This window comes from Pseudorca crassidens, chromosome 2, assembly GCF_039906515.1.
Source record: "Pseudorca crassidens isolate mPseCra1 chromosome 2, mPseCra1.hap1, whole genome shotgun sequence".
NCBI lineage: Eukaryota > Metazoa > Chordata > Mammalia > Artiodactyla > Delphinidae > Pseudorca > Pseudorca crassidens.
In genome coordinates this window covers 74,439,369-74,466,397 of record NC_090297.1, presented here as the reverse complement: position 1 = coordinate 74,466,397, position 27,029 = coordinate 74,439,369, and the positions used below count along the sequence as shown (strand labels likewise).

General features: G+C 35.1%; 1 protein-coding gene across 5 annotated transcripts in view; it reads left to right on the top strand.

The window, feature by feature from the left end:
• SYDE2 (synapse defective Rho GTPase homolog 2) overlaps positions 1-27,029 on the top strand; it is a 41,124-nt gene that overhangs the window by 4,980 nt on the left and 9,115 nt on the right. For 3 of the 5 annotated variants that reach the window (XM_067726755.1, XM_067726753.1, XM_067726756.1), the window contains exons 2-6: positions 5,591-6,286; positions 11,485-12,587; positions 16,451-16,577; positions 23,069-23,250; positions 26,037-26,268. In XM_067726755.1, coding sequence (XP_067582856.1) covers positions 5,591-6,286; positions 11,485-12,587; positions 16,451-16,577; positions 23,069-23,250; positions 26,037-26,268 — 2,340 coding nt within the window. The other 2 variants (XM_067726757.1, XM_067726758.1) reach the window with 2 other exon arrangements.

Below are 27,029 nucleotides of genomic sequence, written 5' to 3'. Positions count from 1 at the left end.
AATTTTTCCGACAAATTCTTTTATGCATTAGCCCTTTCAAGACTAGTAACTATAGGCAAATACTTTCTGAGTGTCTTCTAGCTCTAAATTCTTCTGTTAGAAATTCTGCCATCGTGGCCCCAGAAGCAAGTGAGTCCATTTTTTTGTTTTTGTTTTTTGTTTTGGGAAGAGTGCCATAAAACATTGGAGTTGCTGGTGGCAGGAAAACATTGAGAGTTACAAATTCAGCAGAAAATAGTGTTGTGTTGATTTTTGAAAGTCCTCCATTTCTAAGTGGTGTTTATGTTTTGAGAATCCTAAGGCTGTTTTCCAGACCTTTGCCACTCAACATGTGGTTCGCAGTTATAGAGCAGAGCTTTTCAAACTTAATGTGTATATGAATTCTCTGAAAGTCTTGTTAAAATGAAGATTTAATATGTATGGGGGTGGGACCTTGAGATTCTGCATTTTAACGAACTCGCAGTGTAGATGCTGCTGTTTGGTACACACTTTGAGTAGTAGGCTCTAGAATTCTCAGTATCTCAATCACCTATCTTGATACATTTTAAAAAGTTTTGAAAAAGCATTCTACTTTATTCTGATACTTGATACTTAAACTAACCCCTATTAGAGCAAAGCACTTGAGCTCTTTCTGCTTCAGTTTTATGTGTATGAATTTATACTTACTACTTATGTATGACAAGTTTAAGCAGATCCCTCCATGTTAGTCTCATCTTGCACCAACAAAAGTGAGATTTTAGAATCTGCAAGAGAGAATGCCATATAGTGTAATGGCTAATAGAATAGAGATTCTGGGTTTCTGATCAAATCTACCACTTACCAGCCTTATGACCTTGGACAAGTTACTCAGCTCTGCATAGCCTCAGTCCTCAGGTTGCTGTGATGATGAAAAAAGATAATCCATTTGGTACCATGCCTGGCACTTAGCTGTTATCAAGAGAAAGGCAAGCAGGCTTTGTGAAAATATATTAGGATTCTGGATAGAGAGTGAAATGATCTGAAGTTGAGAAGGACTGCTTTAGGGAGCATTGGGAATTGAACTAGAGGACACCACTTTAGGAGCACTTATTTATTCTACTCATCTTTTCTTCTGTGCTTCTTTTCTCTTGTTCCTCCTCATTACTTTCAGGGAACTGAAAAGCGTCTCAAAGTTTCCTTCTCTACTTTCCTGTCCCCAAAGCTAGCACACAGCTTTTTTCTTAAGAGTTTTTATTGCTAGTCACAAGGGAGGAAAAATAAAAGATAGAAAAATACCTTTTTTCTTTTCATTGTACCCCTCTCCTCATTTAGATTTATCTGGGAAAGATAAAGACATACATATAAACACACTCATATGTAAACCTAAGGCTTAAGTTTATTCTAGTAATTTCATTTGGGCTGCCAAGCTTGACTCTATAAGCAGGGCTGCTTTTATTTATTTAAGCTCAAATACATTGTTCATAAGAATGCTTTTATTTAGGATTTTTAAAAGAGAAGTAAGCTAAAACAACAGTTTGTTTTTGCAGTAGAATGTTTTAAATGATGAAAAGATGTTGTAGATACTGTACATTTTCAATGAGGGCTGCAGTACATAATTTCCCAGAAAGTTTGCTGTTGATTTTGATCTGGGGCACTAGTTAAATGTTTAGTAATAGTAACTCATCTAGATTTATTATGAAATACGTAATAGTTGAGAACACAAAATTGGCTTGAGTAGTTCACCACTATGTAAATATTTTTCTGAGTGAAAAACTTTTAATTGCTACTTCCGCATTCTCTTACAGATTTTCAAGGAAAATGACTTTAATTAGAGTCTGATAGTTATACCATAACGTGTATAGTTGCAAGAGAATAAAGACTTTTTTGCCTTGCAACTTTGCACACTTATTTTTATATCTTTTTTACTTTTGTCTTCTTTCAACATATAAATATATAAATGTCAAAATATATATACACACACACACATATATATAAAATTTGAAGCTAAAGGTAACTTTTACATTTATGCCAGTAAGGTTTAACATTAATTTTAGCATAAATGGGGAGTGAAGAGAAGATGGTAAATAGTTTTCCATTTCTGTGTAACTTATATTCATATGCATCCATTTAATTAACTGAGATAAAAATGAAATGCTTTAAGTTATATATAAATAATTGCCCAAGTAAAATTTTCTACCTTGAATAATGTGTCGCTTATATTCAGTTTTAATAACGGAATAAATTTGGTTTTTATCAGAACGTATAATAATGTACTTCTTTATCTCTAAATTTAAACTTCAGCATTATGTGTTTTTAAATATTCAGCAATAGCAAGCAGACTGTTTCATCTCAAGTTTATGTAGTTTGTAGTTTCATGAAAAATAGTTGTATTGTGTCTCACGATGTAATTATTCCTTTTAATATTACATATTCATTACATATCAATAGATGTGTCGGTTTAAATATGGGATACTGGTAGCTTTATTTTTCTCATTGTAGTTCCTTGGAATATAGTACAAGTAGAAGCATGTTTATTTCATTTACAATGTACATCAAAAAACTCTGAAAGGGGCTTCCCTGGTGGCTCAGTGGTTGAGAGTCCGCCTGCCGATGCAGGGGACACGGGTTCGTGCCCTGCGCTGGGAAGATCCCTCATGTCGCGGAGTGGCTGGGCCCGTGAGCCATGGCCGCTGAGCCTGCGCGTCCGGAGCCTGTGCTCCGCGGCGCGAGAGAGGCCCGCGTACGGCAAAAAAAAAAAAAAATTATAGTAGGTCCTTTTTTTTTTTTTTTTTTCTTTTTTGCTGTATGCGGGCCTCTTACTGTTGTGGCCTCTCCCGTTGCGGAGTACAGGCTCTGGACCCGCAGGCTCAGTGGCCATGGCTCACTGGCTCACGGGCCCAGCCGCAACGGGGCACGAGCCCGTGTCCCCTGCATCGGCAGGTGGACTCTCAACCACTGCGCCACTAGGGAAACGCGTAGGTCCTTTTTTTTTTTTTAGAAAAAAAAGGTCTATAATCAGTTTAGTTTTTTTTGTTGTTGTAGAAGTAAAGTTGATTTACAATGTTATGTTAGTTTCAGGTATACAGCACAGAGATTCAGTTTTTTATATATATATATATATATTCTTTTTTCAGATTCTTTTCCCTTATAGGTTATTACAAAATATTAAGTATAGTTCCCTGTGTTATAACGTAGGTCCTTGTTTGCCTATTTCATACATAGTCATGGATGTCTGTTAATTGCAAACTCCTAATTTATCCCCCCCACTTTCCCCTTTGGTAATCGTAAGTTTGTTTTCTATGTCTGTGAGTCTGTTTCTGTTTTGGAAATAAGTTCTTTTGTATCTTTTTTTAGATTCCACATAAAAGTGATATCGTATGATATTTGTCTTTGTCAGACTTACTTCACTTAGTATAATAATCTAGTCTATAGTCCATCCATGTTGCTGCAAATGACATTATTTCATTCTTTTTTATGGCTAAGTAATATTCCATTGTGTATATATATATATATATATATATATATATATATATATATATATACACACACAGACACACACACCACATCTTCTTTATCCATTCATCTGTCAATGGACACTTAGGTTGCTTCCATATCTTGGCTATTGTAAATAGTGCTGCTATGAACATTGGGGTGCAGGTGTCTTTTTGAATTAGAGGTTTTGCCTTTTCTGGATATATGTCCAGGACAGTTCTTAATTTTAAGTGTAAAGAAGACAGAACCATAGAAAGACTCTTGAATCTTCAGGTTTCATTAGTTAAATTAAATCAAATCAAGATATTTATTGACTATTTGTTACATGTTTGCATGTTAAATCCTGGAGAGTGGAGGTGGGTATCCTTTAGTTAGTAGCCCAGGTGTACTACAAACTTTGGAGTCAGAAGAGTTTGTTTTGAGTGCTGCCTCTTCCATTTACCAACAGTTGATCTCAGGCAAGTTACTTGACTTTTCTGAGTAGTTTTCTAAGTATTTCAAACATTATTTTACTTAATCCCAGGAGCCACCCTATAAAGTTAACTTGGTGGATATTATCATAATGCTCAAGAGGGACACCTACTTCCCTACTTTTAGTGGGTAGCATGGTGTAGGGGAGACAGGTGAGAGCAAGGATTTTAAGGTTAGACAGGCTTAAATTTGAATTATATGGCTAGCACCTTGGCCATATTCCACATATGTTCGAGGCTCATGGAAATAATCACTACCTGTCTCAGAATTGTTGTGGAGGTTAAAGGAGGTTAAGGGCTTTCTTACTGCTTTATCTCTTGTTCCTGCCGCATAATAGGCGCTCAATAAATATTTCTTGAGTAAATAAATATCTGCCATAGTAGACATTCATGAGAGGTTCCTTCCCTTCTGATTCTTAGTCTGTTCCTTTATTCCTGCCTCTGGAACTATTGAACTTGAAACCCAGTTTGTGTTTAAGGTTTTGTTTTGTTTTTAAATTAATCTGCTTGATTAGGTATTTAGGGTTATAAAAAGGACAAATTTACTTTTTTTTTTTTTTTTTTTTGCGGTACGCCGGCCTCTCACTGTTGTGGCCTCTCCCGCTGCGAAGCACAGGCTCCGGACGCTCAGGCTCAGCGGCCATGGTTCACGGGCCCAGCCGCTCCGCGGCACGTGGGATCCTCCCGGACTGGGGCACGAACCCGTGTCTCCTGCATCGGCAGGTGGACTCTCAACCACTCCGCCACCAGGGAAGCCCCCAAACTTACATTTTTAAATGATTTTTTTTTCAGTAGAAGGGAGATTCCTGAAAACCTTTAGTATGCATGAACCTAATTTTTTGGTTGTTATTAAGCTCCTCAGAGTTTAATGTGTTTTTATCACTCTCTGTTACTGGACTATTATATTTTACTTGCTGTAATACTAAAATGAATCAACCAAATACACACTCAAAGTAGCATAGACCATAAATTACAAACCTGACATGATCTTAAATTAGAAATGTGGTTTTGTTTTAATTATCTATGTGTAGTGAGTTAATTTATGATATATATTTATTTAGCTTATTGACTGTCATTGAAGCCGGGAAGCCGGCTTTATGTAACTCTTTGGAAGTGCAAAAAATTTTCCCCTTTATATGGAATTAATGTTACATATACATTTTTAGAGTCTTATCACATTATATTAATAATACACATATCTAAGTATTTGACATCCTCCATTGGGCTATGAATTCCTTAAGAGCAGGGGCTATTTTGTTCATTCTTGTATTCTTGCTGCTCAAGTTTGTGCCTGTCAATAATATAGCTGTGTTGTGCTTGTTGTGAGACAGGATACCTGGTCCTAATCAAGGGCCTCCTTGGGGACTTTTATTTTTAATTTTGCCCTAGATATTTAGAACTTAAACTCTGCATAAGTTGCTACTGCACTATATGGTTAGGAAACAGATGTTATTTTGAAATTTTAATAATCAGTAAGACATGCTCCATGGCATGTGGGATCTTCCCGGACCAGGGCTCGAACCCTCATCCCCTGCATTGGCAGGTGGACCCTTAACCACTGCGCCACCAGGGAAGCCCCTAAAAATAGTATTTTAATAACTGGTCTTAAGGGACATGCCTTTCTTGGTATGCCAGGCATTACATTCTGCCTTCTTTTTTCTTTGAAACAGACTTATTTGAAAATGTCTATGAGTCTTCAATGAAGAGAAGAGAACTTGAAGATCTGAAGGATGATATTGGCTTCAGGGGTCATAAGCCACTTAATAGCATCACTGTGTCAAAGAAACGCAATTGGCTATATCAGAGTACTCTGAGATCTTTTAATTTGGAAGACGAAAATAAGAAATGCCAAGATATAAGTCATTTATCCATCTCACCCGTTTCTCTACCTAAACTGCAGCTGTCACGACCTTTCCTCAAATCATCTGAAGAATATTGTACGTATATGGTGTGTACTGCTACAAATTCTTCATTATCAAGAGACTGTTCATTAGATTTTAATGAGGAAAATGATGCAGATGATGAAGGAGAAATATGGTACAACCCCATTCCTGAGGATGATGACTTTGGTATTTCAAATGCCTTGAGTTTTGGGGAGGCAGACTCTGCTGTTCTGAAGTTTCCTGATGTCGGTTTGAGAGTATTATCTGGTAGTGACCTAATGAAAGAAGAGCAGCACACTGAAGACTTGCTGTGCTCTTCTGAACACACAGGCGATGTTCAGACCACACAGTCAAATGAAATAAATCCTATAGATTCCATCTATTCCACAGAGTTTGTGGAGCAGTACAAGCAAAGGCATGGACACAAGACACAAGAAGGTATAATAGTAGAGGAGAGTCCCACGTTGAAATCTCCTTTTGCAGGTAAAGATGATCATATATCTGCCTTTTCTTCTTCCATTTTTCAATTCTTTGGCAGTATCTAAAACTAAATATAGATGTCTATTGTAGCTATGTACTTTTCCTTACGAAGTGAGTATATTTTCATGAAAATAAAACTGAAAAAGGTTTATAAACATTTTTATATACATGGTGGTTTAATTATTCCTATTACAGACTTGGTTTTGTAAGGGGTGAAGGAGCTGGGGTAGTCCTACACCAACTTTTAGTGTGTATGGTGTGGTTTTAGTATGTCTATCCTTTGAGGCAGTAATTACTTTTCTCTTAGTTGAAAGAATGGAGTCACAGGGACTGGAAGAGATATATTCTTCATGTATGTCTTGTTTTGCTTAATTCATTTATTTATTCTTTCACTCATTCACACCTGGTCTGGCCACAAATGAAAAATTGTATATTCAGTATACTAGCAGTCATTAGTTTTCACTTTTGTGCCTACATTTCCTCAGAAACAAAGGAAAGGAAGAAGAGAAAAAGAAAGGAGAGGTAGAAGTAAAGAACTTGCAAATAGGTGCTACAATAGATATGGAACCCAGAAAGGAAATAATTGAAGTTTGATGTGTATTAGTTTGAACCATATGAAACTGCCAATATTTAACAGTTTTTGGTCTGAAAACAAAAACAAAAACAAAAACCTGGCAATTCATATAGTTCAACCTAATGGTGTTATTTTCCCTTGATTGCCTTGATTTCTGGTGTGCTTCTTTTTAAATTTAGTCTCAGACACACTACCCAAGAAAACACTACCTAAGCACTTTTAGTTGCAGTTATTAAATGTTGAATAGAAAGCAGTTCTATATAATGAGTCATTTTAATTTATAAAATTTCAAATGATACAGAGTAGTCAAAGATGTGGGGTATAGAAGATGCTGTTAGTACTTGTCCATATCCCTTGGGTTTTATTACTTATTTAAATGGAGGCGGCCTACTTCCAAAAATCAGTATCTGCATCTCTACTTGAGGACTCCTTCCAAAGTGTTAGAGAGTCTCCTGCAGGACATCCTGGGAGTGCCCCTCAACAAGTGACTGACAGGAGTTGGTATAGGCCTACCCCAGCTCCCTCCACACTTGGGTGGGATAATTGTATATTGTTTCCCAGAGTTTTCTCATGAAGTTAAGCTCCAGGTGCCCATACTGGTAGCAGGCTTGATAATTCACCTTGAATTTTCTCCTGAATTTTCTCACTTTCTTGCTGATCTTTTTGTACTTTACAAGTAATCTACTTGCATTTGGATCCTTTTCTCAGGGGTATGAGGAGAAGGAGTAAATATTATATTGATAAGAAAAAAAGTGAGTTAAAAAACAGTGTGAACTGTATGATGTCAATTTTGAAAGAAACAATGAAAAGCTGTCCTGGAACTGTTAATGCTTGACCCATCCTTACCCCCTGTGTTGGGATTAAAATTGTGTGTGTGCATTTCTAATTGTAGTCTGATTTTCCAGAGCAGATGTGTGTTTCTTTTGTAATATGGATGGGAAGAGGAATAAATAGTCTATAAAATAATAGTTTGGAACAGAGGTTGTGATCAGGATGGAGTGATGAGGAAGGCTTGCAGGAGTAGGGCAGACAGATAGTGATGGGTCTGGAATGGTGCAGAAAAGGCAAGAGGGCATAAGTATAAGAGCAACATTAGAGAGCCAGTGTCTGTAAAGTGATATACACTTTAAGTATTGTCTTTAAACTTTATTATTTTATGTTTGTGGCAAATTGTGAATCTGTAAAGACTGACAGACATTACCAAAAAAACAAAAAAAAACCCAAATTTGAAAGTACAGTAGGGCTGCCAATTTTGTCTCCTTTCTTACTGTTATTCTTCTCTTAAGTATATTATTACAACAAGCACGTTCCTAAGTTGACCAAAGGAAGTATTTGGACAGTTCGTTTATATGTCATCTTTTTGCTTTAGTTTGATCAGAAAGGTCATTTACCTAAAGTGGTATGTTTTCTTTAGCAACATTGGCAGAAATCTGTTGAGAAATAGGCAAAGAGAATGGTTGAATTTCAAAATAATTTTTTGTTTAAGAAATAGGAAAGCTTAAGTATTTTTAATATGAATGACAATTTTATGATCATCCTAACACAGTTGTAACTTGTTTTTTCCCTTTTAACTTCTGGTTGTTTATGTATCTTTTACCTAGTTGCTGACATAGTGGACTATTTTTGGGTTTTGCTAATTTCACTTGCTATCTATATTTTGTGTTGTTACATGTAGATTAATCTTATGATTGTTTCCCTATTTTTAAAGTATTTAATTGAGTTGATGTGCCCTAATCTGTTTGACTGGTTCCTTAATGTTGGGTGTTAATAGACTCCACTACTGTTGCAGTGATCTTTATCATGATCTATTTTGCTTCATTAGGATCCATTACTAGTATCTTTACTTGGTCTTTTTAGCTGGTAACTATTATAGGTAATTTCTATATTGTATTTCCTGAAAGGTTCACCAATTTATAGACAATTAACAATTGGTTAATTCATTTATTCAATAAACACTGAGTTTCTGGTATGTGCCAGTTACTGCTCTAGATGCTGAAGGAGTGTGCCAGTTTCGATTGATTCAAGCCTGGTTCATGAATTTATATTTAAAGATTTTCATTTTATGTTTTCCCCTTATAAGCTGTAGCTAATCTGTGATTTGGTTAGTATAATTTTGGTTTAATTTTAAGTGATTGTTCAAATTGGTCATATTTCAGCTCTTGGATTTTATAAAAACAAAGCATTTAAAAAAAATAAATTCAGTCTTGTCTGCAGGAGAAATTGCTAACAAATACAGTATTTCATTTTAATAATTAGGTAAGGACTTCAGTAGGAGATATTTAATGCATAATATGTAAAAAAGTCAGTATGTTAGATTAACTCTTTATTGATTTAATAAAACCTAGAGCAATTTCATATACTGAGTAGCTTTTTTAGGTCATGACAAAATAGATTGTAGACTACAGTAGGACTCTGGCTACTATAGAATGTTTTAGACCAGGAAACCAGTAGAATTGTACTACAATTTACAGTACAAGGGAACGCTTTGTCTAGTTTATCAAACACTCCATTTCTTATTAGCTGCTTACCAGAAAAGCCCAGCAGGCATACTTAAAATAGTCCTTTCTCTACAAAGAAACTACTTTGTCAATAGGACACATTGAAGGGTGGAGGGAGAATACTATATTAATACTTTAAAGAAAGGTCATTTAATCTACTGATTTTTGAAATGAATAAACACTTTTTTCTCATTTTAGTTGTCAAATGTAGTATTACATAGAGTAACCTCTGATATTAGGGTCATTAAGGATCTTTATAAGGAATTATTAAAGTATGAACAATTAATTTAAATTTTAAATAATTGGGGTAATACCAACAGAGTTTTAGAAGTGATTTTCCCTTTGTTCTATTAATTTGAAAATTTACTAGGAACAGGTTCAGATTTTTAAATGAAATTGATTAGTCTTTACATTCTTTTATTTTGGGGGGGGATTGAAAGTTTAAGGTTAAATGGAATATTTTAACTTCTTAATAATAGTTGAGAAAAGGTATCTGAAAATCAGTTTGATGTATATGTATGGACAGAAAATTGTTTAAAAGGATGGAGAGACTGAAAGCGTAGTACTTTAGAGCATAGATTCTGAAAGCCTGTGTTTAGGTTTGAGTCCTGATTCTTCCACTTACCAGCTTTGTGATCTTAGACAAATTAGCTCATGCATGAGGTTCCTTACCTGGAGAATGGGGTGGTAATGGTATCTTAACTCTTAAGGTTATTATGAGAGTTAAATGAGGGTCTGCTCATACTAATTATTAAATTAATTTTTCACACTTTGTCTAGCTCAGTAAATGTTGGCTGGTATTAATTTTAATAATAACTAAATATTAATAATTTAATAATAACAATAGAAACTACTTTTAATATTATTTTCACCACAATATTTACCATGATTAATCTCCTGGTAGTGTGGTTTTACAGTGGTTAATCTCTTGGCAATGTGGGCTATTATTTACTTTATTTGTACTTTTTTGAATTTTTAAAAAACGTTTTATTGTAAACCTGAGTAATTTTGACATTTAGGAAAAAATAAAACTATTTTTGTGTGGAGAAGAATTCGAAAGAATTTTAACACTTTACTCTTTATGAAAATTGAAAATTATAAGAAAACATACTTTATCTCTGTACTGTCATTTAATATATTAAAATAGCAAAGAAACGCCCTAATTTAGCTTTTGAAGTTCTACGGAATTATTGCATAAAGATAATACAAGAAAGAAAATGTCTATACATTTAAAAAATTATTCAGGTAGGTTTATGATATTCATTATTCAGTTATTCTTGATTAACTAGAGTTCATTCTATATAATCTTTGGTGATATGTTCTAATACAATTTTTTTTGCGGTACGTGGGCCTCTCGCTGCTGTGGCCTCTCCCGTTGTGGAGCACAGGCTCTGGACGCGCAGGCTCAGCGGCCATGGCTCATGGGCCCAGCCGCTCCGCGGCATGTTGTATCTTCGCGGACCGGGGCACGAACCCGTGTTCCCTGCATCGGCAGGCGGACTCTCAACCACTGTGCCACCAGGGAAGCCCGTTCTAATAGAATTTTAGAGCCAATTAAGTTGGCTCTTAGTTGTCAAAATTATACACTTGTTTGGTTTTTAACTTTTTTTTTTAACCAGCAATGCTATGTGATGAAATTTAGTTTTTAGACTATTGTAAATATAGAGGAATCATTCTTATATTAGGTAGAATTTATAAATAAACGTATTAAAATGGGAAACATGTTGAAATTAATGTTTTAGTATGTTAAAATGAACATATTAAAATAGGAAGCTTTCCTAGTTTTTTCTGATATTCACTGTTTACAGTTATAAACACATGCTCACTGAAGTATATTGCAGTGGGAAACATTTAAAAGGAACCTATATTACCTTTCCTCCAAAGCGTCAGAATAGAAGGGCAGATGGAGAGGGAGATATTTCTTTCCACCGGAAGCCATTTGTAGATCTTGATATTCAGCTTGAACATGGTAATGGAGATTCATCTAAACTTTTGACTAAATCTCACCCTTAAGATGAGACAGGGAAGAATTTGTGTCCATGTGAGAGCTTGTTAAGTTGGTGTTTTATAAAGTAAAAATAAAAGTAGGAATCAAAACATTTCACCTTATAATGTCTTTTATTTTCAAGGTCCTGGGATAGTAGCTGCTACAAATAAGCCTGATTTGGGAATTGCAGGACCATCTTCTCCAAGCCCTAGCCCTGTGAAAAAAGGCAGTTCAATTCATTGGTCTTTCCCGGATAAAATAAAATCTCCACGAACTGTGAGGAAACTTTCCATGAGAATGAAAAGGTTGCCAGAATTTAGCCGGAAACTAAGTGTTAAAGGAAACTTGAATTATGGAAACAGTCCGGATAATACTCCTTCCTTGTCTAAATGTAACTGGCAAGAAATTCATCATGCTGTTATTCTACCTTCTGGGAACACAACCACAGCTGCTAAGAGGAATGTTATAAGCCGGTACCATCTTGATACTAGTGTGTCTTCTCAGCACAGCTACCAGAAGAAAACCTCTGTGAGTTCTAAGTATTCCTGCAAAAGTGGTTACCTCAGTGATGGAGATTCTCCTGAACTTATAGCTAAATCTAGCAAACATGGATGTGAAAACAAATTTGCAAAAGGAAAAGAAATAATTCCAAATAGTTGTAGCAAGAATGAAATAGACATTGATGCTTTTAGACATTATAGCTTTTCTGATCAACCTAAATGTTCTCAGTACATATCTGGGCTCATGAGTGTGCATTTCTATGGTGCTGAGGATTTAAAACCACCTCGGATAGATTCAAAAGATGTCTTTTGTGCAATTCAGGTAGATTCAGTAAACAAAGCCAGAACAGCTTTGCTCACATGTCGGACAACGTTTTTAGACATGGATCACACTTTCAACATAGAAATTGAAAATGCACAGCATTTGAAATTAGTAGTATTCAGTTGGGAACCCACTCCAAGAAAAAATCGAGTGTGTTGTCATGGAACTGTTGTTCTTCCCACCTTATTCAGAGTGACAAAGACACATCAGTTGGCTGTCAAACTTGAACCTAGAGGTCTTATTTATGTGAAAGTGACTCTTTTGGAACAGTGGGAGAATTCACTTCATGGACTAGATATAAATCGAGAACCAGTAATATTTGGTGTTGATATTCGAAAAGTTGTAGAGAAAGAAAATATAGGCTTGATGGTACCACTCCTGATTCAGAAATGTATTATGGAAATTGAAAAGAGAGGCTGTCAGGTATTATTTTACTGTGTTTCTCTACTGCCCCCTTATCTGTCTATTTGAGTAATAATTAAGTTTATTTATAGTAAGTCTTGGGGGAAGGAGTTCAAGGTAAGTTAAAAAAAATCCAATTTAGACTTTTTCTTATTCCGATTCTTTATTTTTATTCCATTGCTGTTTAGGATGTAATTTATGCCTTAACCTATGTTGTCAGTGATTGAAAGTGTGCTAGATGGTTCCATAATTTATGTTATGATGCAGAGCTGCATGGTCTTATACTTAGAGATGAAGATTGCTTTACAATGGCATTCCTAGGAAAAGCCAGAGCTGATAACATAGGCTAAGCCTAATTCATTTAAGGAATGTTTCTGAATGTTTTGACATTCTTTTGGTAGAGAGTTCGACAGTGAATATTATAACCCTGTTTCACTCCTAAAATTAACTCCCTGCCCTTATTCCCTGTTCTCCCTCAGTTCCACTCTTTGGAAAGCATAAGCTTATCCATGTCTTACCTTTGGGATAGCATGGAGGATAAGGAGAGGTCCTACTAATAAAAGCACATCTCATTCTCTTTTCCTTTTAAAGAAGGTAAAAGCAGTTCATTAGAACAAACAAAAAACCTGGTGTTATTTGTAACAAGATATGTACATGTTAACTAGTTAGTAGACCTTATCTTTATTTTCATTTATACATGTAGACTATGACAATGAGAAACAGTGTATGACTGAGGATATTAATGAGGTATAAGTAATTATTTATACTAATTTTTTGCAATACAAAATAAGCCTAAGCATCATTATGTTCTGAAGTATTTTGCTTTAGTGCTATCAGAATTTATAACATACATTAAAAAATATCGAGGATATATACCACAAAATCTGAAATATGATTTCTTTATAAGAATGTAGACGCAAACTTAAAATAATCTACCTTGAATTTAACATGGAAATGATAGAAATTGCATAAGTTAGTGGAGTTTTGTATAAAGGTACAAGAGACTTGGATTCTGGTTTCTCATCCATCATTGGCTGTGTGATGTTGGGCAAGTCACTTAATCTCTGTGGGTCTTTTTTGCTTATATTAAATAAAAATAGATGCAGTAGCTTCCTGAAGCTGAGAGGTACGACATTTGAATTTTTGAAACCTCTTTTCAGATATGTGATTCCATCAAGTCAAGTTTACGTTGCCTGGGTGGAAGTGAGGCCTTCAGTTTCCAATCCAACTTTTGGTCCAGTTACTTTTTTCTTAAGGTCCTCTGTTTCCTGTATTTTTTTTTTTTCCACGCAGCATGTAGGGAGGCCAGAGATCAGGCAGACTTTAAAGCTAATTATTTAAACAGAAACTTTTACAATTGTATATTAAAATAAGTAACTCAAATAACGCTGTACTTTTACAGTCTATTTTCTGAAAATATTTTATAAAGAGCAAGTATATAAGACTGTAATAACTGATTTTAAATGCCAAGAAAATATTTTTAGCAATGCTTTTTATTTCTATACTTAAAGTTTAGAAAGTTTTATTTTAATAAAGAATTATTTCCTGTGAAATAAAAAGTAAAAAAAATTTACAGTTGTATGTTTGGAGCTGCACTTTTTCAACACCTTTTCTTGTTTTGTCTCTTTTGTTTCTCCCTGTTGCACCCCAACACACGCACAGAAAGAGGCTGATTGTGCCTGCAGTTTTCAGAGCAGCATACTGCTTAAATTTTGTTTACCTCTCTAGTCAGTAATTATTCTTGTTTTTTTACAATGAACATCAGGTTTTGATAGTCAAACAAAAAATGGTTTGTGATATCTTCGAAATACTTTGAAGGCTACTACCACCTGTCTCCTGCTTCCAATAGGAAAAATTAGTATAGAAATCATCCTCATGGTCCATCCGGTTCAGATTCTGTCCTCAATAGAGGCATCAAGCATGTACTTCAAGTGTTTGATTCAAGAAGTCAGCCTCTGAAGGTAGGGATATATCCTAAAATATCCCTGCCTGACATATCTATATTAGCTCTTCCTTCTTTTACTCACCTTTAAAACTATATTTGTAATTGCAGCTTTTGGGATAACATGTTCCATTAATTTATTACTTGCTATTGAAGTATTGCTTTCTTTAATTTGTTCTAGGTTCATCTCTTTCTCAAGTTTAAGAGGATACATCCTTATGAAATTTTGTGACACTTAAGTGTGCATACACCAGAAGGGCTGTACTCAAGTTAGTTTCTTCTCATGTGGTAGCATTTCCTTTGACCCTGTTTAATATTTTAGTTTCATTGTCTGGATCATCTACCGTTCTACTTTTCTTTCTTGTGATGATGTGAATGTAACATGAATGTGGATAAGAACAGGAAATTTGAATTTTCTTTCCAGTACCTTCCTCGATTTCCCATATCATGTTGATTCTTTTGAATGCAGCAGCACCTTGAATTACCTTCTCTTAGAAATAGTTGTAGGTTCTTTACTATCTTTCAATTAATACTTAATGCTTGTCATCGCAAGTATTTTGGATAACATTTCCATGTATCCATTACTGACGCTTTCCTATATTGAGACCCACTTTCTGTAGTGTATTCTATCAGTTATTTAAAAACTCAGAAGAGGTTGTCATAAGTAAACTGGGAAATTTCATTTGCATTCTTCCTCTAGATCACTTTTAGCATTTTAAAGTGATTCCTAGTTCAAATCCTTGGGGATTGCACTGTGTGTTTTCACTTTATTTCTGTCTTGAAATAATTTCTTTATCTGTAACTTCTTTCAATTCAAGGTGATTAAACTTCCTAAATAGTCTTTGATGTGGAAGTGTAGGTGACAACCGCTTTCCTCAATTTTCTTGAAGGTTTATCCTTTTAAAAAACTCCAATTGCTTAATCAGGCATGTTTTCTCTTTAAGATACCATGTTGATTTCCTCTTAGTGAATTTATACTGAACTAACAGTGTTTAAAAAACAAATCTTTTTAATGTAGGTTGAGGGGAGAGTGAGTGGTGTCTTTGCATCTTATATACATTTTGAACTAGAAGTTTTATTTTACCTTTAATATATTATTTTAATTGAATTTCCTTCATTGCCTTATAATCAATTAATTTGATAAGTTAAAAAATCCTAGATTTATTTTTATTTCTTCCTCAGAAACTTTTTTTTTTTTAAAGATAACTTTACACAAATAGTATACTGGAACCTTATTTCAAAAACATACTTTTTTCGAGTTTTAAAGAGATTAAGTAACTTGCTCAGATTCACCAAGCAAGGAGTGATAGTGTGGGGCTTTATGAATCCAAAACCCTAGTTTAACTGCTGTGCTGTATTACTTCAGTCTAGAGCAAAACATGTGAAAGGGCAACATCTTGGGGCATGGAGATATTGTTTGAGCATGTAAAACTAAAGGGTAAGGGGCTTCCCTGGTGGCGCAGTGGTTGAGAGTCCGCCTGCCGATGCAGGGGACACTGGTTCGTGCCCCGGTCCTGGAAGATCCCACATGCCGCGGAGCGGCTGGGCCCGTGAGCCATGGCCGCTGGGCCTGCGTGTCCGGAGCCTGTGCTCCACGGCAGGAGAGGCCACAACAGTGAGAGGCCCACGTACCGCAAAAAAAAAAAAAAAACCTAAAGGGTAAGGATTGTATCTTTGCTTAAGATATGATAGGCAGCATTACAGAAGTCACAGTATATTGTTCAAATTTAAAGGAAAGAATATAATTTTTTATGAAACTATATAACTATAACTATAATCCGTATAGTCGATGGTGAGATTTCAAAAGCTATGTTTGAGATGTTTTTAATTAAATGCCATCAGAACATATTAGATTGCCAAGTTCATGTGATTTATACATACTGCACTATAATATCTTCCCTTTATCCAATTTACCATAACGTGGCCATAATTTTATTTCTAGGTAGTAGGCCTGTACCGATTATGTGGCTCGGCAGCAGTCAAGAAAGAACTTCGAGAGGCTTTTGAGAGGGATAGCAAAGCTGTTGGTCTGTGTGAAAGCCAATACCCAGATATAAATGTAATAACAGGTAATAAATAGATGTTATTTTTATGTACACATTGTGGAAAGACTACATCTGCACGAAAGAGAATTGAAATACTATTTTGTAGCCTCAATTTAATTTGGTTTTATTCTGCAGTCTTATTTTCCTTCTTTTACAAACACTGCTGTGTTATTTTCTGTGGGGAGATACCAAGATATGGTCCCTGTCCTCAAACAGCCAACAAGTGTTGGGAGGAAGAGACCTACATTAAATTAACTGTAGTAGCTAACAGAAGGAAAAGGGCACCTTTTCTTCATAGAGAGATAAATAAAATGTCATCAGAGTTGAGTTTGACTGGAGCTGACATAATATAAGGGGCATTGACTATCTGGTTAGAGAATTTAGATTTATTTACTAGGCAGAGGGGATCCATCAACGATTTTTGAGCAGGGGAGTGAAATCTTTAGAGATAGTCTTCAGGAATATTTATCTGGCAAGTCTGTGTGATGGACTGAAATTAGAAGATACAAGAGGAAGGAAAACCAGTTAGGAAGCCTTGGCAATAGTCTCAGCAAGGAGGTAATGAGATTGCATGGCATCTGGCAGCAGCAGCAACAGCAGGAAGAAATAGAATTGAAAGTGTTTGAAGAAAGGGAGGGCCCAGACAATCCTGACTTTGACACCTGGTTGACTGGGTTCCATTAGCAGAAGTAAGAAAGCTGAGAGGAAAGCTACTGCTTTCGGTGGAGAAATGTAGAAAAAGATTATGAATTGGGTTTCTTTTTCAAACTTACATATTGAATTTGATGTACTAGTAGGAGATCTCAGTGGATATATCAAGGCTATATCTCCTACAGCTAAGGAGAGGATGTAAGTAGAATGTGAGGGATCTGCTGTTTACCCAGGTGATGAATGCAATCCAATGTATAGCATTGTAAATACACTTCTAATACCCCGACTGGTGGGGGTAGAAAACGGCAATTTGATGGTCATTGGCACTAGTTGTAATTAACGCCTTGCAGTTGTCTATAGAGTTTGAAAAGACAAGAACTTTGAGGATCTCCAAACTTTGGAGGCAGGCAAAGAAAGAAGAAACAGCTAAAGAGATTGAGAGGAAAGGGGAGTCAGAAAGTATGGGAAACAAGAGACTACAGAGTGTTAAGGAAAGGTGTGATGCACTGTCATTCTGAGAGATCATATAAAATGAGAACAGAAAAAAGGCCTTTGAATTTGGCCATTAGGACATTTTTCATAACTAATCGTTATTCGAGGTCTATTGGCTTATAATTCCATGTTTGGTTTTTGTTGTCGTTTTACTTTTTATTAGCAAAGTTTTCAAGCATATACACAAGTAGAATACTATGATAAACCTTCTTTATCCATCACCTGGCTTCCATAATCAACACATGACCAAACCTATCTCATTTATACCCCTCATTTGATTCTCCCCAAACTTGGATTATTTTGAACCATATCTCAGCTATCACATCCTTTCACTTACAGATGCTTTGGTATGTATTTCTAGATCATCTATGTATTTTGATAGTCTTTCTCTTCTCTCTACTGTCAACTACCGTTTTTTTTTTTCTTGCTGTAATAGTGTTTGTTTTCCTCTTCTAATTTGCTTTCTTATTTTACACACAATTAATTATCTAGGTGAGAATTTGAGGAAGGTTCAACTTGCACATATTCAAGAGATTTTTATTAGTTGAAATCCTTAAAGCTAACTGTTAGGATTGAGGCTTTCCAAATAACTGAGCTTCCCAATCTCTGAACTCTGAATGACTGTGTTTCATAGAATATTTAATATTATATTCTTGGATAACTAAAACTTTGATCCCAAGCATTTTAATTCTGAGAGGGAGCAAACCAAAGCACTTTTTCTTTCTCTTAAGTTTTAGCAAACCAGAAATAATGGTTACTTTTATTTTATAAAGGAAGAAGGCATATTATTTCTACTAAAAAATGGGTCATTTCTACAAAAAAGTAGACTTTTTCCCTTAATAATGTGTAACTAACAAAATCAGCAAAGGACTCATTTTATGAATTTATTAAAGAAAAATTTTATAAATAGCAATCCTCAGAAAATTACACTCTATAACTAAATAAAAGGAGATTTTGTCTTGGTTGAAGACTTTCTTGGAGATAAAAATTATGTCAAATGTGTATAATTTAAAAAGATGAAGTGATGTGGTTTGAATTGATCATTTGTTATAAGAGAAGGTCCTTAGTTGGAAATTTGCAGCATATGCAGAAGGTATGACAGTAGGTCAATGAAACATTTATAGAAGCATTCTTTTCTAAAATTGAGAGTTTACATAATTTATGAATTGGGTATTTCTTGGCTTTATTCTTTGTATATTCCATTTCTGTAAACCTGTTTTTCAGAAGAACCTAGAGCTGTTTTCATTCTTGATAAAAAGCCAATGGGATGACTTAAGGTTTGCCTGAGAAATATAATTGGAATTGCAATAAAATATACACAAGGGCTCATCGTGGCTCAAAGTAAAGGGTATTGTTGATTTGGGGAACTGGCCAGTAATAGTGTTGCCTCATGTGTTTGTTCCACGTGAACTCACATTTCAAGTAAACTTTAAAATATAATTAACTGTTAAGTAGGTCTAAAAGAAGAGATGTTAATGGAGTGAATGATAGAGTTTACTCACAGTGTAATGCATTCTTAGTAGTTGGTTTGTCTGGAATACAGAATGAAGTGCTCTGGACAAACCAGATTTTTTTCAGTCAGGTGCAGAATTTAAGGTATAAAATCTATTCATAGTACAAGAGAAGAAATTGGAAAAGTCAACATTATTTATTTAGTGATTATTAGAGTTTTAGGCAGAGAGAACAGGGTGAATTTTGTGATTGAGAATTAATAAAATATAGGTACTTCAAACCAGCCTCTGAGAAGAAGTAGTTTTAGAGATTAGAATGACTTGTTTTGAGTGTGGTGATACGTATATCCCACCATGGGGATGAGTAGAATTTCTCTGTGTAGTTGGTCCTGTGCCTGAATGAGGGTGAGAGGCATATGGTTTCATAGTATCTAACTATTACAGGGCAGCTTAAGAGATGTAACTAGAACCAGCTCTTTATTTATCAATAATTGCCTGCTTCAAGTACATGATAAAAGATTTACTGTGTTGCATTAAATAAACTTCATCATAAATTCTCCCCAAGTCTTTTTTAAGTAGCTCCTGTAACATTAAAGATTGTCACCACAAATTTATTATCTTACGGTTTTTATGTCCCAAAGTGTTTGAAAGATGTTAAGAAGGCAATATGGCTTTAAGATGCTCCTGCCTATCACTAAGTTTTTGGGATAAGGCCATATAGCTAATTTCTAGACAGATGAGTAGTCATATCATACATGTTACAACGCACTATGAATACCTTCTCGCTGTTTCATTTTATGAAATCTTTTGATTATTTTTCCTGTGACGTTTGTCTGCTTATAGAAAAGCAACTATAATTTTTACTTCATTGAACATAATGTTCATTGAGCATACTTTAAGTGCTTAATATTTGTTATAATAATTCTCTCTTATTTGCCCTCAAATTAGTGAAGCAAGTAATCTTGAACTTGGGTTAATTTAAAATTCCATTTATATTAATAGTTGTTTAGCATATTAATCATATAAAGGATAATGATATTTGAAATACATGTTTCACTAAGGTATAAAGTTATCTTTTCTGGAGATCTTTTAGGTTTTGATTTAATATAATTGCATTACAGGGCAAGTCTCAAGCTACCAGGGCATATTGAGTTTTATAAGAACTAACAAGTCTTGCTTTGTCAAGGAACAACTATGGAACCTTTAAAAAAGATTATGCCCTAAAGGGTTAGTAGTGTCTTTATTTGGCAGCTACAGAAAATTGCATTTTCACTTTCTAATTGTAACTCAATGCTTTTTACGCTGAATGTTGCAATTCATTGTAGGAAACTAATGATAGTAGTAAAGATCACACGATATAAGTTAAGGAATGTGAATAAACAATTGTTGCATGCGTACTGTGTACAAAATGCTTTATCATTATCATCACTGTATGTCTAACATGTATTGATTATTATTACATGCCAAGCACTTTATATATGTGTATCTCTTTGTATATATCGAAGAAAAAGTTTGGGGCTTCCCTGGTGGCGCAGTGGTTGAGAATCCATCTGCCAATGCGGGGGACGTGGGTTCGAGCTCTGGTCCAGGAAGATCCCACATGCCGCAGAGCAGCTGGGCCTGTGCGCTGCAGCTGCTGAGCCTGCGCTCTGGGGCCCGCGAGCCACAGCTGTTGAGCCCACGTGCCTAGAGCCCGTGCTCTGCAACAAGAGAAGCCACCGCAGTGAGAAGCCCGCGCACCGCAACGAGGAGTAGCCCCCGCTCGCCGCAACTAGAGAAAGCCTGTGCACAGCGATGAAGACCCAACGCAGCCAAAAATAAATACAATAAAATAAATAAATTAAAAAAGAAAAAGTTTGGTCAATATCCTCTTGGCTCCTTAGTGCTATTTCCAGGTTGTTACCTTTTTACTATTGAGTAGGAACTTATGCTCAATGAAGGAATAAGGCTTTTTGGAGGCTCATGGCACACTCTTGCACCACCTCTGCCTTTCGTATTTAACATCACGTACAGAACTCTTGGGCATTCCCATTTATTCAGTGAAGACTTTGATACCTCACCTATGGTTAGATTTCCAACTGGAGTCTTGCCATCATCCTGAATGATTTTAACATACAAATGACCAATCCAGAACACTCTTATCTAACCTAACTCTTATTGGGTATCAACTGATACCTTAAACTCTTTCTTGAAACATTCTTTCCTTGACTTCCTTGCAGCATATTTGCCTGTCTCACCCACACCCCCATCCTGCCTCTTCTTACCACTCATACTCCTTTAGCCATTCTTCCTACTGATGTTCTTCATGGCCTTCTCTTATCACTAGGCCTTCTCATATCATTCTGTATGCTGCCCTGATAATCTTAGTCATTCCCAAGTTTCCAGTTATCATCTTTAAGTTGATCATTCTCAGATCTGTGTCTCCAGCCATCTCTTCCCTGAGCCTCAGATTTTTATATCCAGTAGGCTTGAATGTCCCATAGATACCTTAAGCTTAATACGTTCAAAATGAAACTCCTTCCTGTACCCTAAAACATGGTTTTCCTCCTTTTTCTCCTATTTCAAGTAATAGCACTGTTATTCACCTAGACGCTGAAGCCCCAGACCTAGGAAATATCCTTACACCTCCTTTTCCCTCAAAATGACAAATGTATTTTTGACCCAGTGGTCCTGTTTTGGGAATTCGTCCTACCAACATACCTGCATACATACAAAGTAATGATGTGCAGGTTATTCATTGTAGCATGTTTTGAAATAACAAAAGATTAGAAAGAACCTAAGCAGCTGTCTATTGTAACTGACTAGATCAAATTATGGGACATCCATACATTGGAATACTGTGATGTGGCTGTAAAAATGTTTGAAGAAAATCTGTGTACTGAAAATATGGCAAGGATGTGATGTTAAATGAAAAAGCAAGAAACAGAACAGGACATATATGCTATCTTTTATGTAATAAAGGGGAACAAATAGTAATATTTATATTTGCATAAGCAAATACTGGAAGGATGCATAAGAAACTAATGAACCATGGTCTATCAAATTTAAAAGATTTATTAGATGGGAAACTTCCTTTATGATCATGTTTAAATTCAAATTAAGCTCTCAAACTAAGTTCTCGGCTAAGCTGAGAGCATTTTCTAAATCAATATTGTCTCTATTAAGGTTTTTGGTGTCAGAAATGTCTTCTATATTTCCTTGTGATCACATTCTAGCCTTTAGCTAGTATCTTACCTACCTTCCTTATATGTAGCAACCATTAATTACTCTTTCCTGTTTCCTCTACTATAGGTATATCATCTCTTAGTTCATAACTACTTGTGGTGTGTTTGAAATTGACTTAACCTCATTCTTACTATAGTGACAAGTCTGATGTTTTCTGTTCTTGGCTTTTGGTTTCATTTGTTTGGTTTTAGGAATGATTTTTTCCTTCCATAGTATAGCATTAGAGATTATCCAGACTATCCAGTATGTATGTTTAAGCCATATCTTCTGTATTAAAGAGAAAATATATTTATATAGCTCACTTATTTGCAAGGGCTTATGAAAAGCCTAGAAATTAAAAATTCACATAATTGAAATAATTTAAAATTAATATTAGTATGCCTTATTTTCTTTTACATGCACTTAGAGGAGCTTTTTATAAGGGATTTACTTTATGAACAAACCTAATATGTATGATAATTGGCTATTATGTGTGTACATTATTAGCATGGTTTCAAAACAAGTCAATTAGTGAAGCAATTTCTAAGGATACAAATTGCTCTTGTTTTGTTATAATACTTCTTTTTACATTGTTGCTTTTATTGTTTTCAGAGTGTTAAAAGTTCGCTGTAACAATTCTTTGAAAAAAAATTCACCACAGTTTTTTATTTCCCTCTAAAGACTAATTGCCATCTGTCTCTGGTTTGTTTTCTGAAGGTGTTCTTAAGGATTATTTAAGAGAACTTCCTTCTCCTCTGATAACAAAGCAGCTTTATGAGGCTGTATTAGATGCAATGGCAAAACATCCTTTGAAAATGTCATCAAATAGTTGTGAGAATGATCCAAGTGATTCTAAGTACACTGTTGACCTGCTGGATTGTCTGCCTGACGTCGAGAAGGTAAGCACAGTTGATATGCATTGAAGGTAAGCACAGTTGATATGCATTGAAGGTAAGCACAATTGGTATGCATTGAAGGTAAGCACAATTGGTATGCATTGAAGGTAAGCACAATTGGTATGCATTCTTTCTGGAAGCCAGCTAATGAATTGTATACTTAGCTCCAGAGCTACAAATAATTTTTTAGATATTTGACATTCGTAGCACTCATGAGTTTTAGCTCTGCCTTTGCCAAAGGCTACTTAAACAGCATAAATCTAGAAACTGCTTCTTAAACAGAATAAATCTAGAAAATAATTTTATCTTTTCTGTATATGATTTTAGCCTAGGCATGAATACTCCCTATAAGTTTTAAAAGAGTATTGTTATTATTAAAATGATATATGTTTATTATAGAAAATTTAGGAAGATATAGAAAAGAAGAATGGAAATTATAATTATCAATATCTAAAGGCAACGATACTTAACATTTTGGTGTAGTTCCTTTTAGTATTTAAAAAATATGGTACCTGATTGGTGTACATGGCTTAGCCTCAAGACTTAAACAACCCTCACCACCACCATTTCCTTCCTCCTTGTCTCTTTCCATTTGCCCCCTCCCCACAATCTGAATCTTGGGACCAGTATCTTCAGGTATGCCTGCAGGAGAGATAAGATGACTGAGTCTGCAGAACTAGTTTTAGCCTAACTTTAGCTCTTGTTCCTTAGAACAGAAGGGAAAATAAGGGAAAGAAATGTGGCCAGGCTTATCCAGATGAGGCTGGCTTTGCCTATATTTCTTTCTTTTTAAAAATTATTTATTTATTTATTTGGCTGTGTGGGGTCTTCGTTGCGGCATGTGGGATCTAGTCCCTTGCAGGGATCGAACCCGTGACCCTTGCATGGGGAGCACGGAGTCTCAGCCACTGGACCACCGGGGAAGTCCCTATATTTCTTATCATATGAGAACAGAAAGTCCAAGAGTGAGTGGGTAGAAATGTTTTAAGCCCAATACCTTAATTCACTAGTTGATTGTAGTCATCTGAATGGCCTGTACTCTGTCTGGTTAGATTAGCAATTACTGCTCCTTTGAGTGGGGAAGGGGAGCAGCTACAAAGGTAGACAGAAGCAGAAGGGTGGGGTGTGGGGTAGAAATATCCCTTCACCAATATAAGGTAAAGTTATACGTGTCATTTTACTTATAAGTGAAGATTTGAGTGTCAGGGAATGTAAATCACTTGCCCAAGAGTATATAGCTTTTTTGAGTGTTGTAGTCTGTCATATGAATCTAGGTCTTTCTGGCCTTAAAGTTCATGCTGTTAATATTCTTTCTAAAAAGGCTGCATAATATTCCATTGAGTAGATCTGACAATTTATCACCATTCTGTTTTGTGTAATATTTAGGGTTTGAACCTATTTGTATATATTTGTCCACAGATTTCTTTTCAGTTAGAATTACTTATTTGGAATAGAATTTCAGAGTGGAATTGCTGATTTAAATAATGTGAACATTTTGAGGCTCTTAATACATTTTTCATATTACTTTTCAAAAGGGACACAACAAGTACATTTTTTGGCTGATCTTATTTCGTAGACAAAAAAAAAAAAGATTTCTTATTTTAGGTTGTGTTTCTTGGCTTGCTATTGAGATTGAACCTAATGTATTTAACCAGTTGTGTGTGTTTGTGTGTGTTAACTGTGTTAATCAATGTGTGACTGGTTTTGATTTCAAAATATCAGTCTAGTCTACTCTAGATCCATTTTGATTTCAAAATATCAATCTAGTCTACCCTAGATCCAATTTTCCCCTCATTCCTTCCCTTCACAACCAAACATTGAGCAAACGTTTATTCTGGCGGTTATCACTTCTTCACCACTCATTTACTATTGTCATCTGGCTTCCTGCTCCACCTCTGTGGACCTGTTCTTGCTAAGGTTACTAATTACCTTCTAATCATCAAATCCAGTTGTCACTTTGACTCCAGAAATGTCATTTTGATTTTTTTTCTTTCTTTAATAATTTTTAAAAATTGCAAATTATAGTTGGCATTTATTTCTTCAACACAATTATGAAGAAGAAATTACACACTTTATTTGTTAAATGATTGATCATATGCTAGTATATCAAAAAACATCATTCCTTTCCATAACTGCTTAAACCTAAATAACCATGCTAACTTCTTGAACAAACTCCCCTTACTAGTTTTTTCAAGGATTTAAAAAAATATTTTTCAATCAATTTTTTTTTCATTTCTAATTATACTATTCTTCCCTTTTCCATGGTTTGTCTACTTAAAATATTTATTAGCTAAGAAGCGCATTGACCTTTTTCCTAACTGGATCACAATAGAACCTAGCCATGGTTGGCTCCCTAGATTTTAGGATGTTGGTCCCTACTTATGACTACAGGATTTATCTGAACTTAAAAATAAACATTCTCACCCTAATCCCCTTTCCATTGTAGCCTTTGCTGTTATCTTTTTAGAGGAGGGAAGAGAGGAAAAAGTTGATGGTATATTTTCCCAGGGACTCCAGCTGAAATTTGGAATGCATTCATGAGCACTTTATAGAATGCATATTTTAACCATTTAATGAATCAGATTATGTCATTGAAACCTAAGGGCCCTGTGTAACATTTCTATAAGAAAATATATTTCAAGTTCCAAACATCCAACTTACAATCAAATCTTTGAAACAACCTTTTAAAAAGTGATAGTATGCCCATCTATATTTTCTGCTATAAATTGTGTCCTTGAATTTGCCCCTGTGTGACTGTGTTAAGTGAAATTTAATTTAATTCAATTTAGGCAACCCTAATGATGTTGTTGGATCATTTGAAATTGGTGGCTTCTTATCGTGACGTGAATAAGATGACTTGCCAGAATTTGGCTGTGTGCTTTGGACCCGTATTATTAAGTCAGAGGCAAGAGACTTCCAGCCATAACAACAGAGTCTTTACTGATTCAGAAGAACTTGCAAGTGCTTTGGATTTTAAAAAACATATTGAAGTTCTTCATTACTTACTTCAACTCTGGCCAGGTAAATGATTCTATGGAAATATTTTTCTCTTTCAATGATAGGGTGTTTGAATTAGCTGATCATTAAATATGCCCATGTATGATTGAAGAAAATCTTTTCTAGATTTTGCTTTTTAAAATAGTTATGAATTGATACCTGCCCTTTAGATTTCTCCATTTAAATTTTCTGCTTTTGCTGATACTATTGTAGACATAGAGATAGATCAATGTATACATTTTGGATTTGGTCAGCTCTGGATTTGAATCCTGGTTGTGTCACTTATTAGCAGTCTGACCTTGGACAAGTTCTTTAACATCATAGAGCCTCAGTATCATCTTTTGTCATGTGGATTAGTAATATGTTTATAGAATTTATAGGAGGATTAAATAAAGAATTATGTGTGTAAGGTGCTCAGCACAGCTCTTAGCACATAATAGGTACTCAGTAAAATATTAATTTCTTTACCCTTCTCGTTTTTATTTCAACTGATATAAAGCAGAATTCATTTTTCTCCTTAAATCAGTTCTTCCTCCTGATGTCTATACTGTATTCATGGTCATTCTTCAAGTTATCCAGCCTTGAGCTGACAATTACCTGCAATCTTTCCATCTTTCTTATCCATCCCCATTCTACTCGATAACGAAAGGCTGACAGTTATTTTTCTAATACATCTCTTATGTAGTTTCAGAGCTAAAAGGAATATGTATTTAGTTAGATGTTTTATAAAGGATCCTGTATTTAGGTTCCAAAAATTTCTTACATGGTAGTAGCCCCTGCTTCCC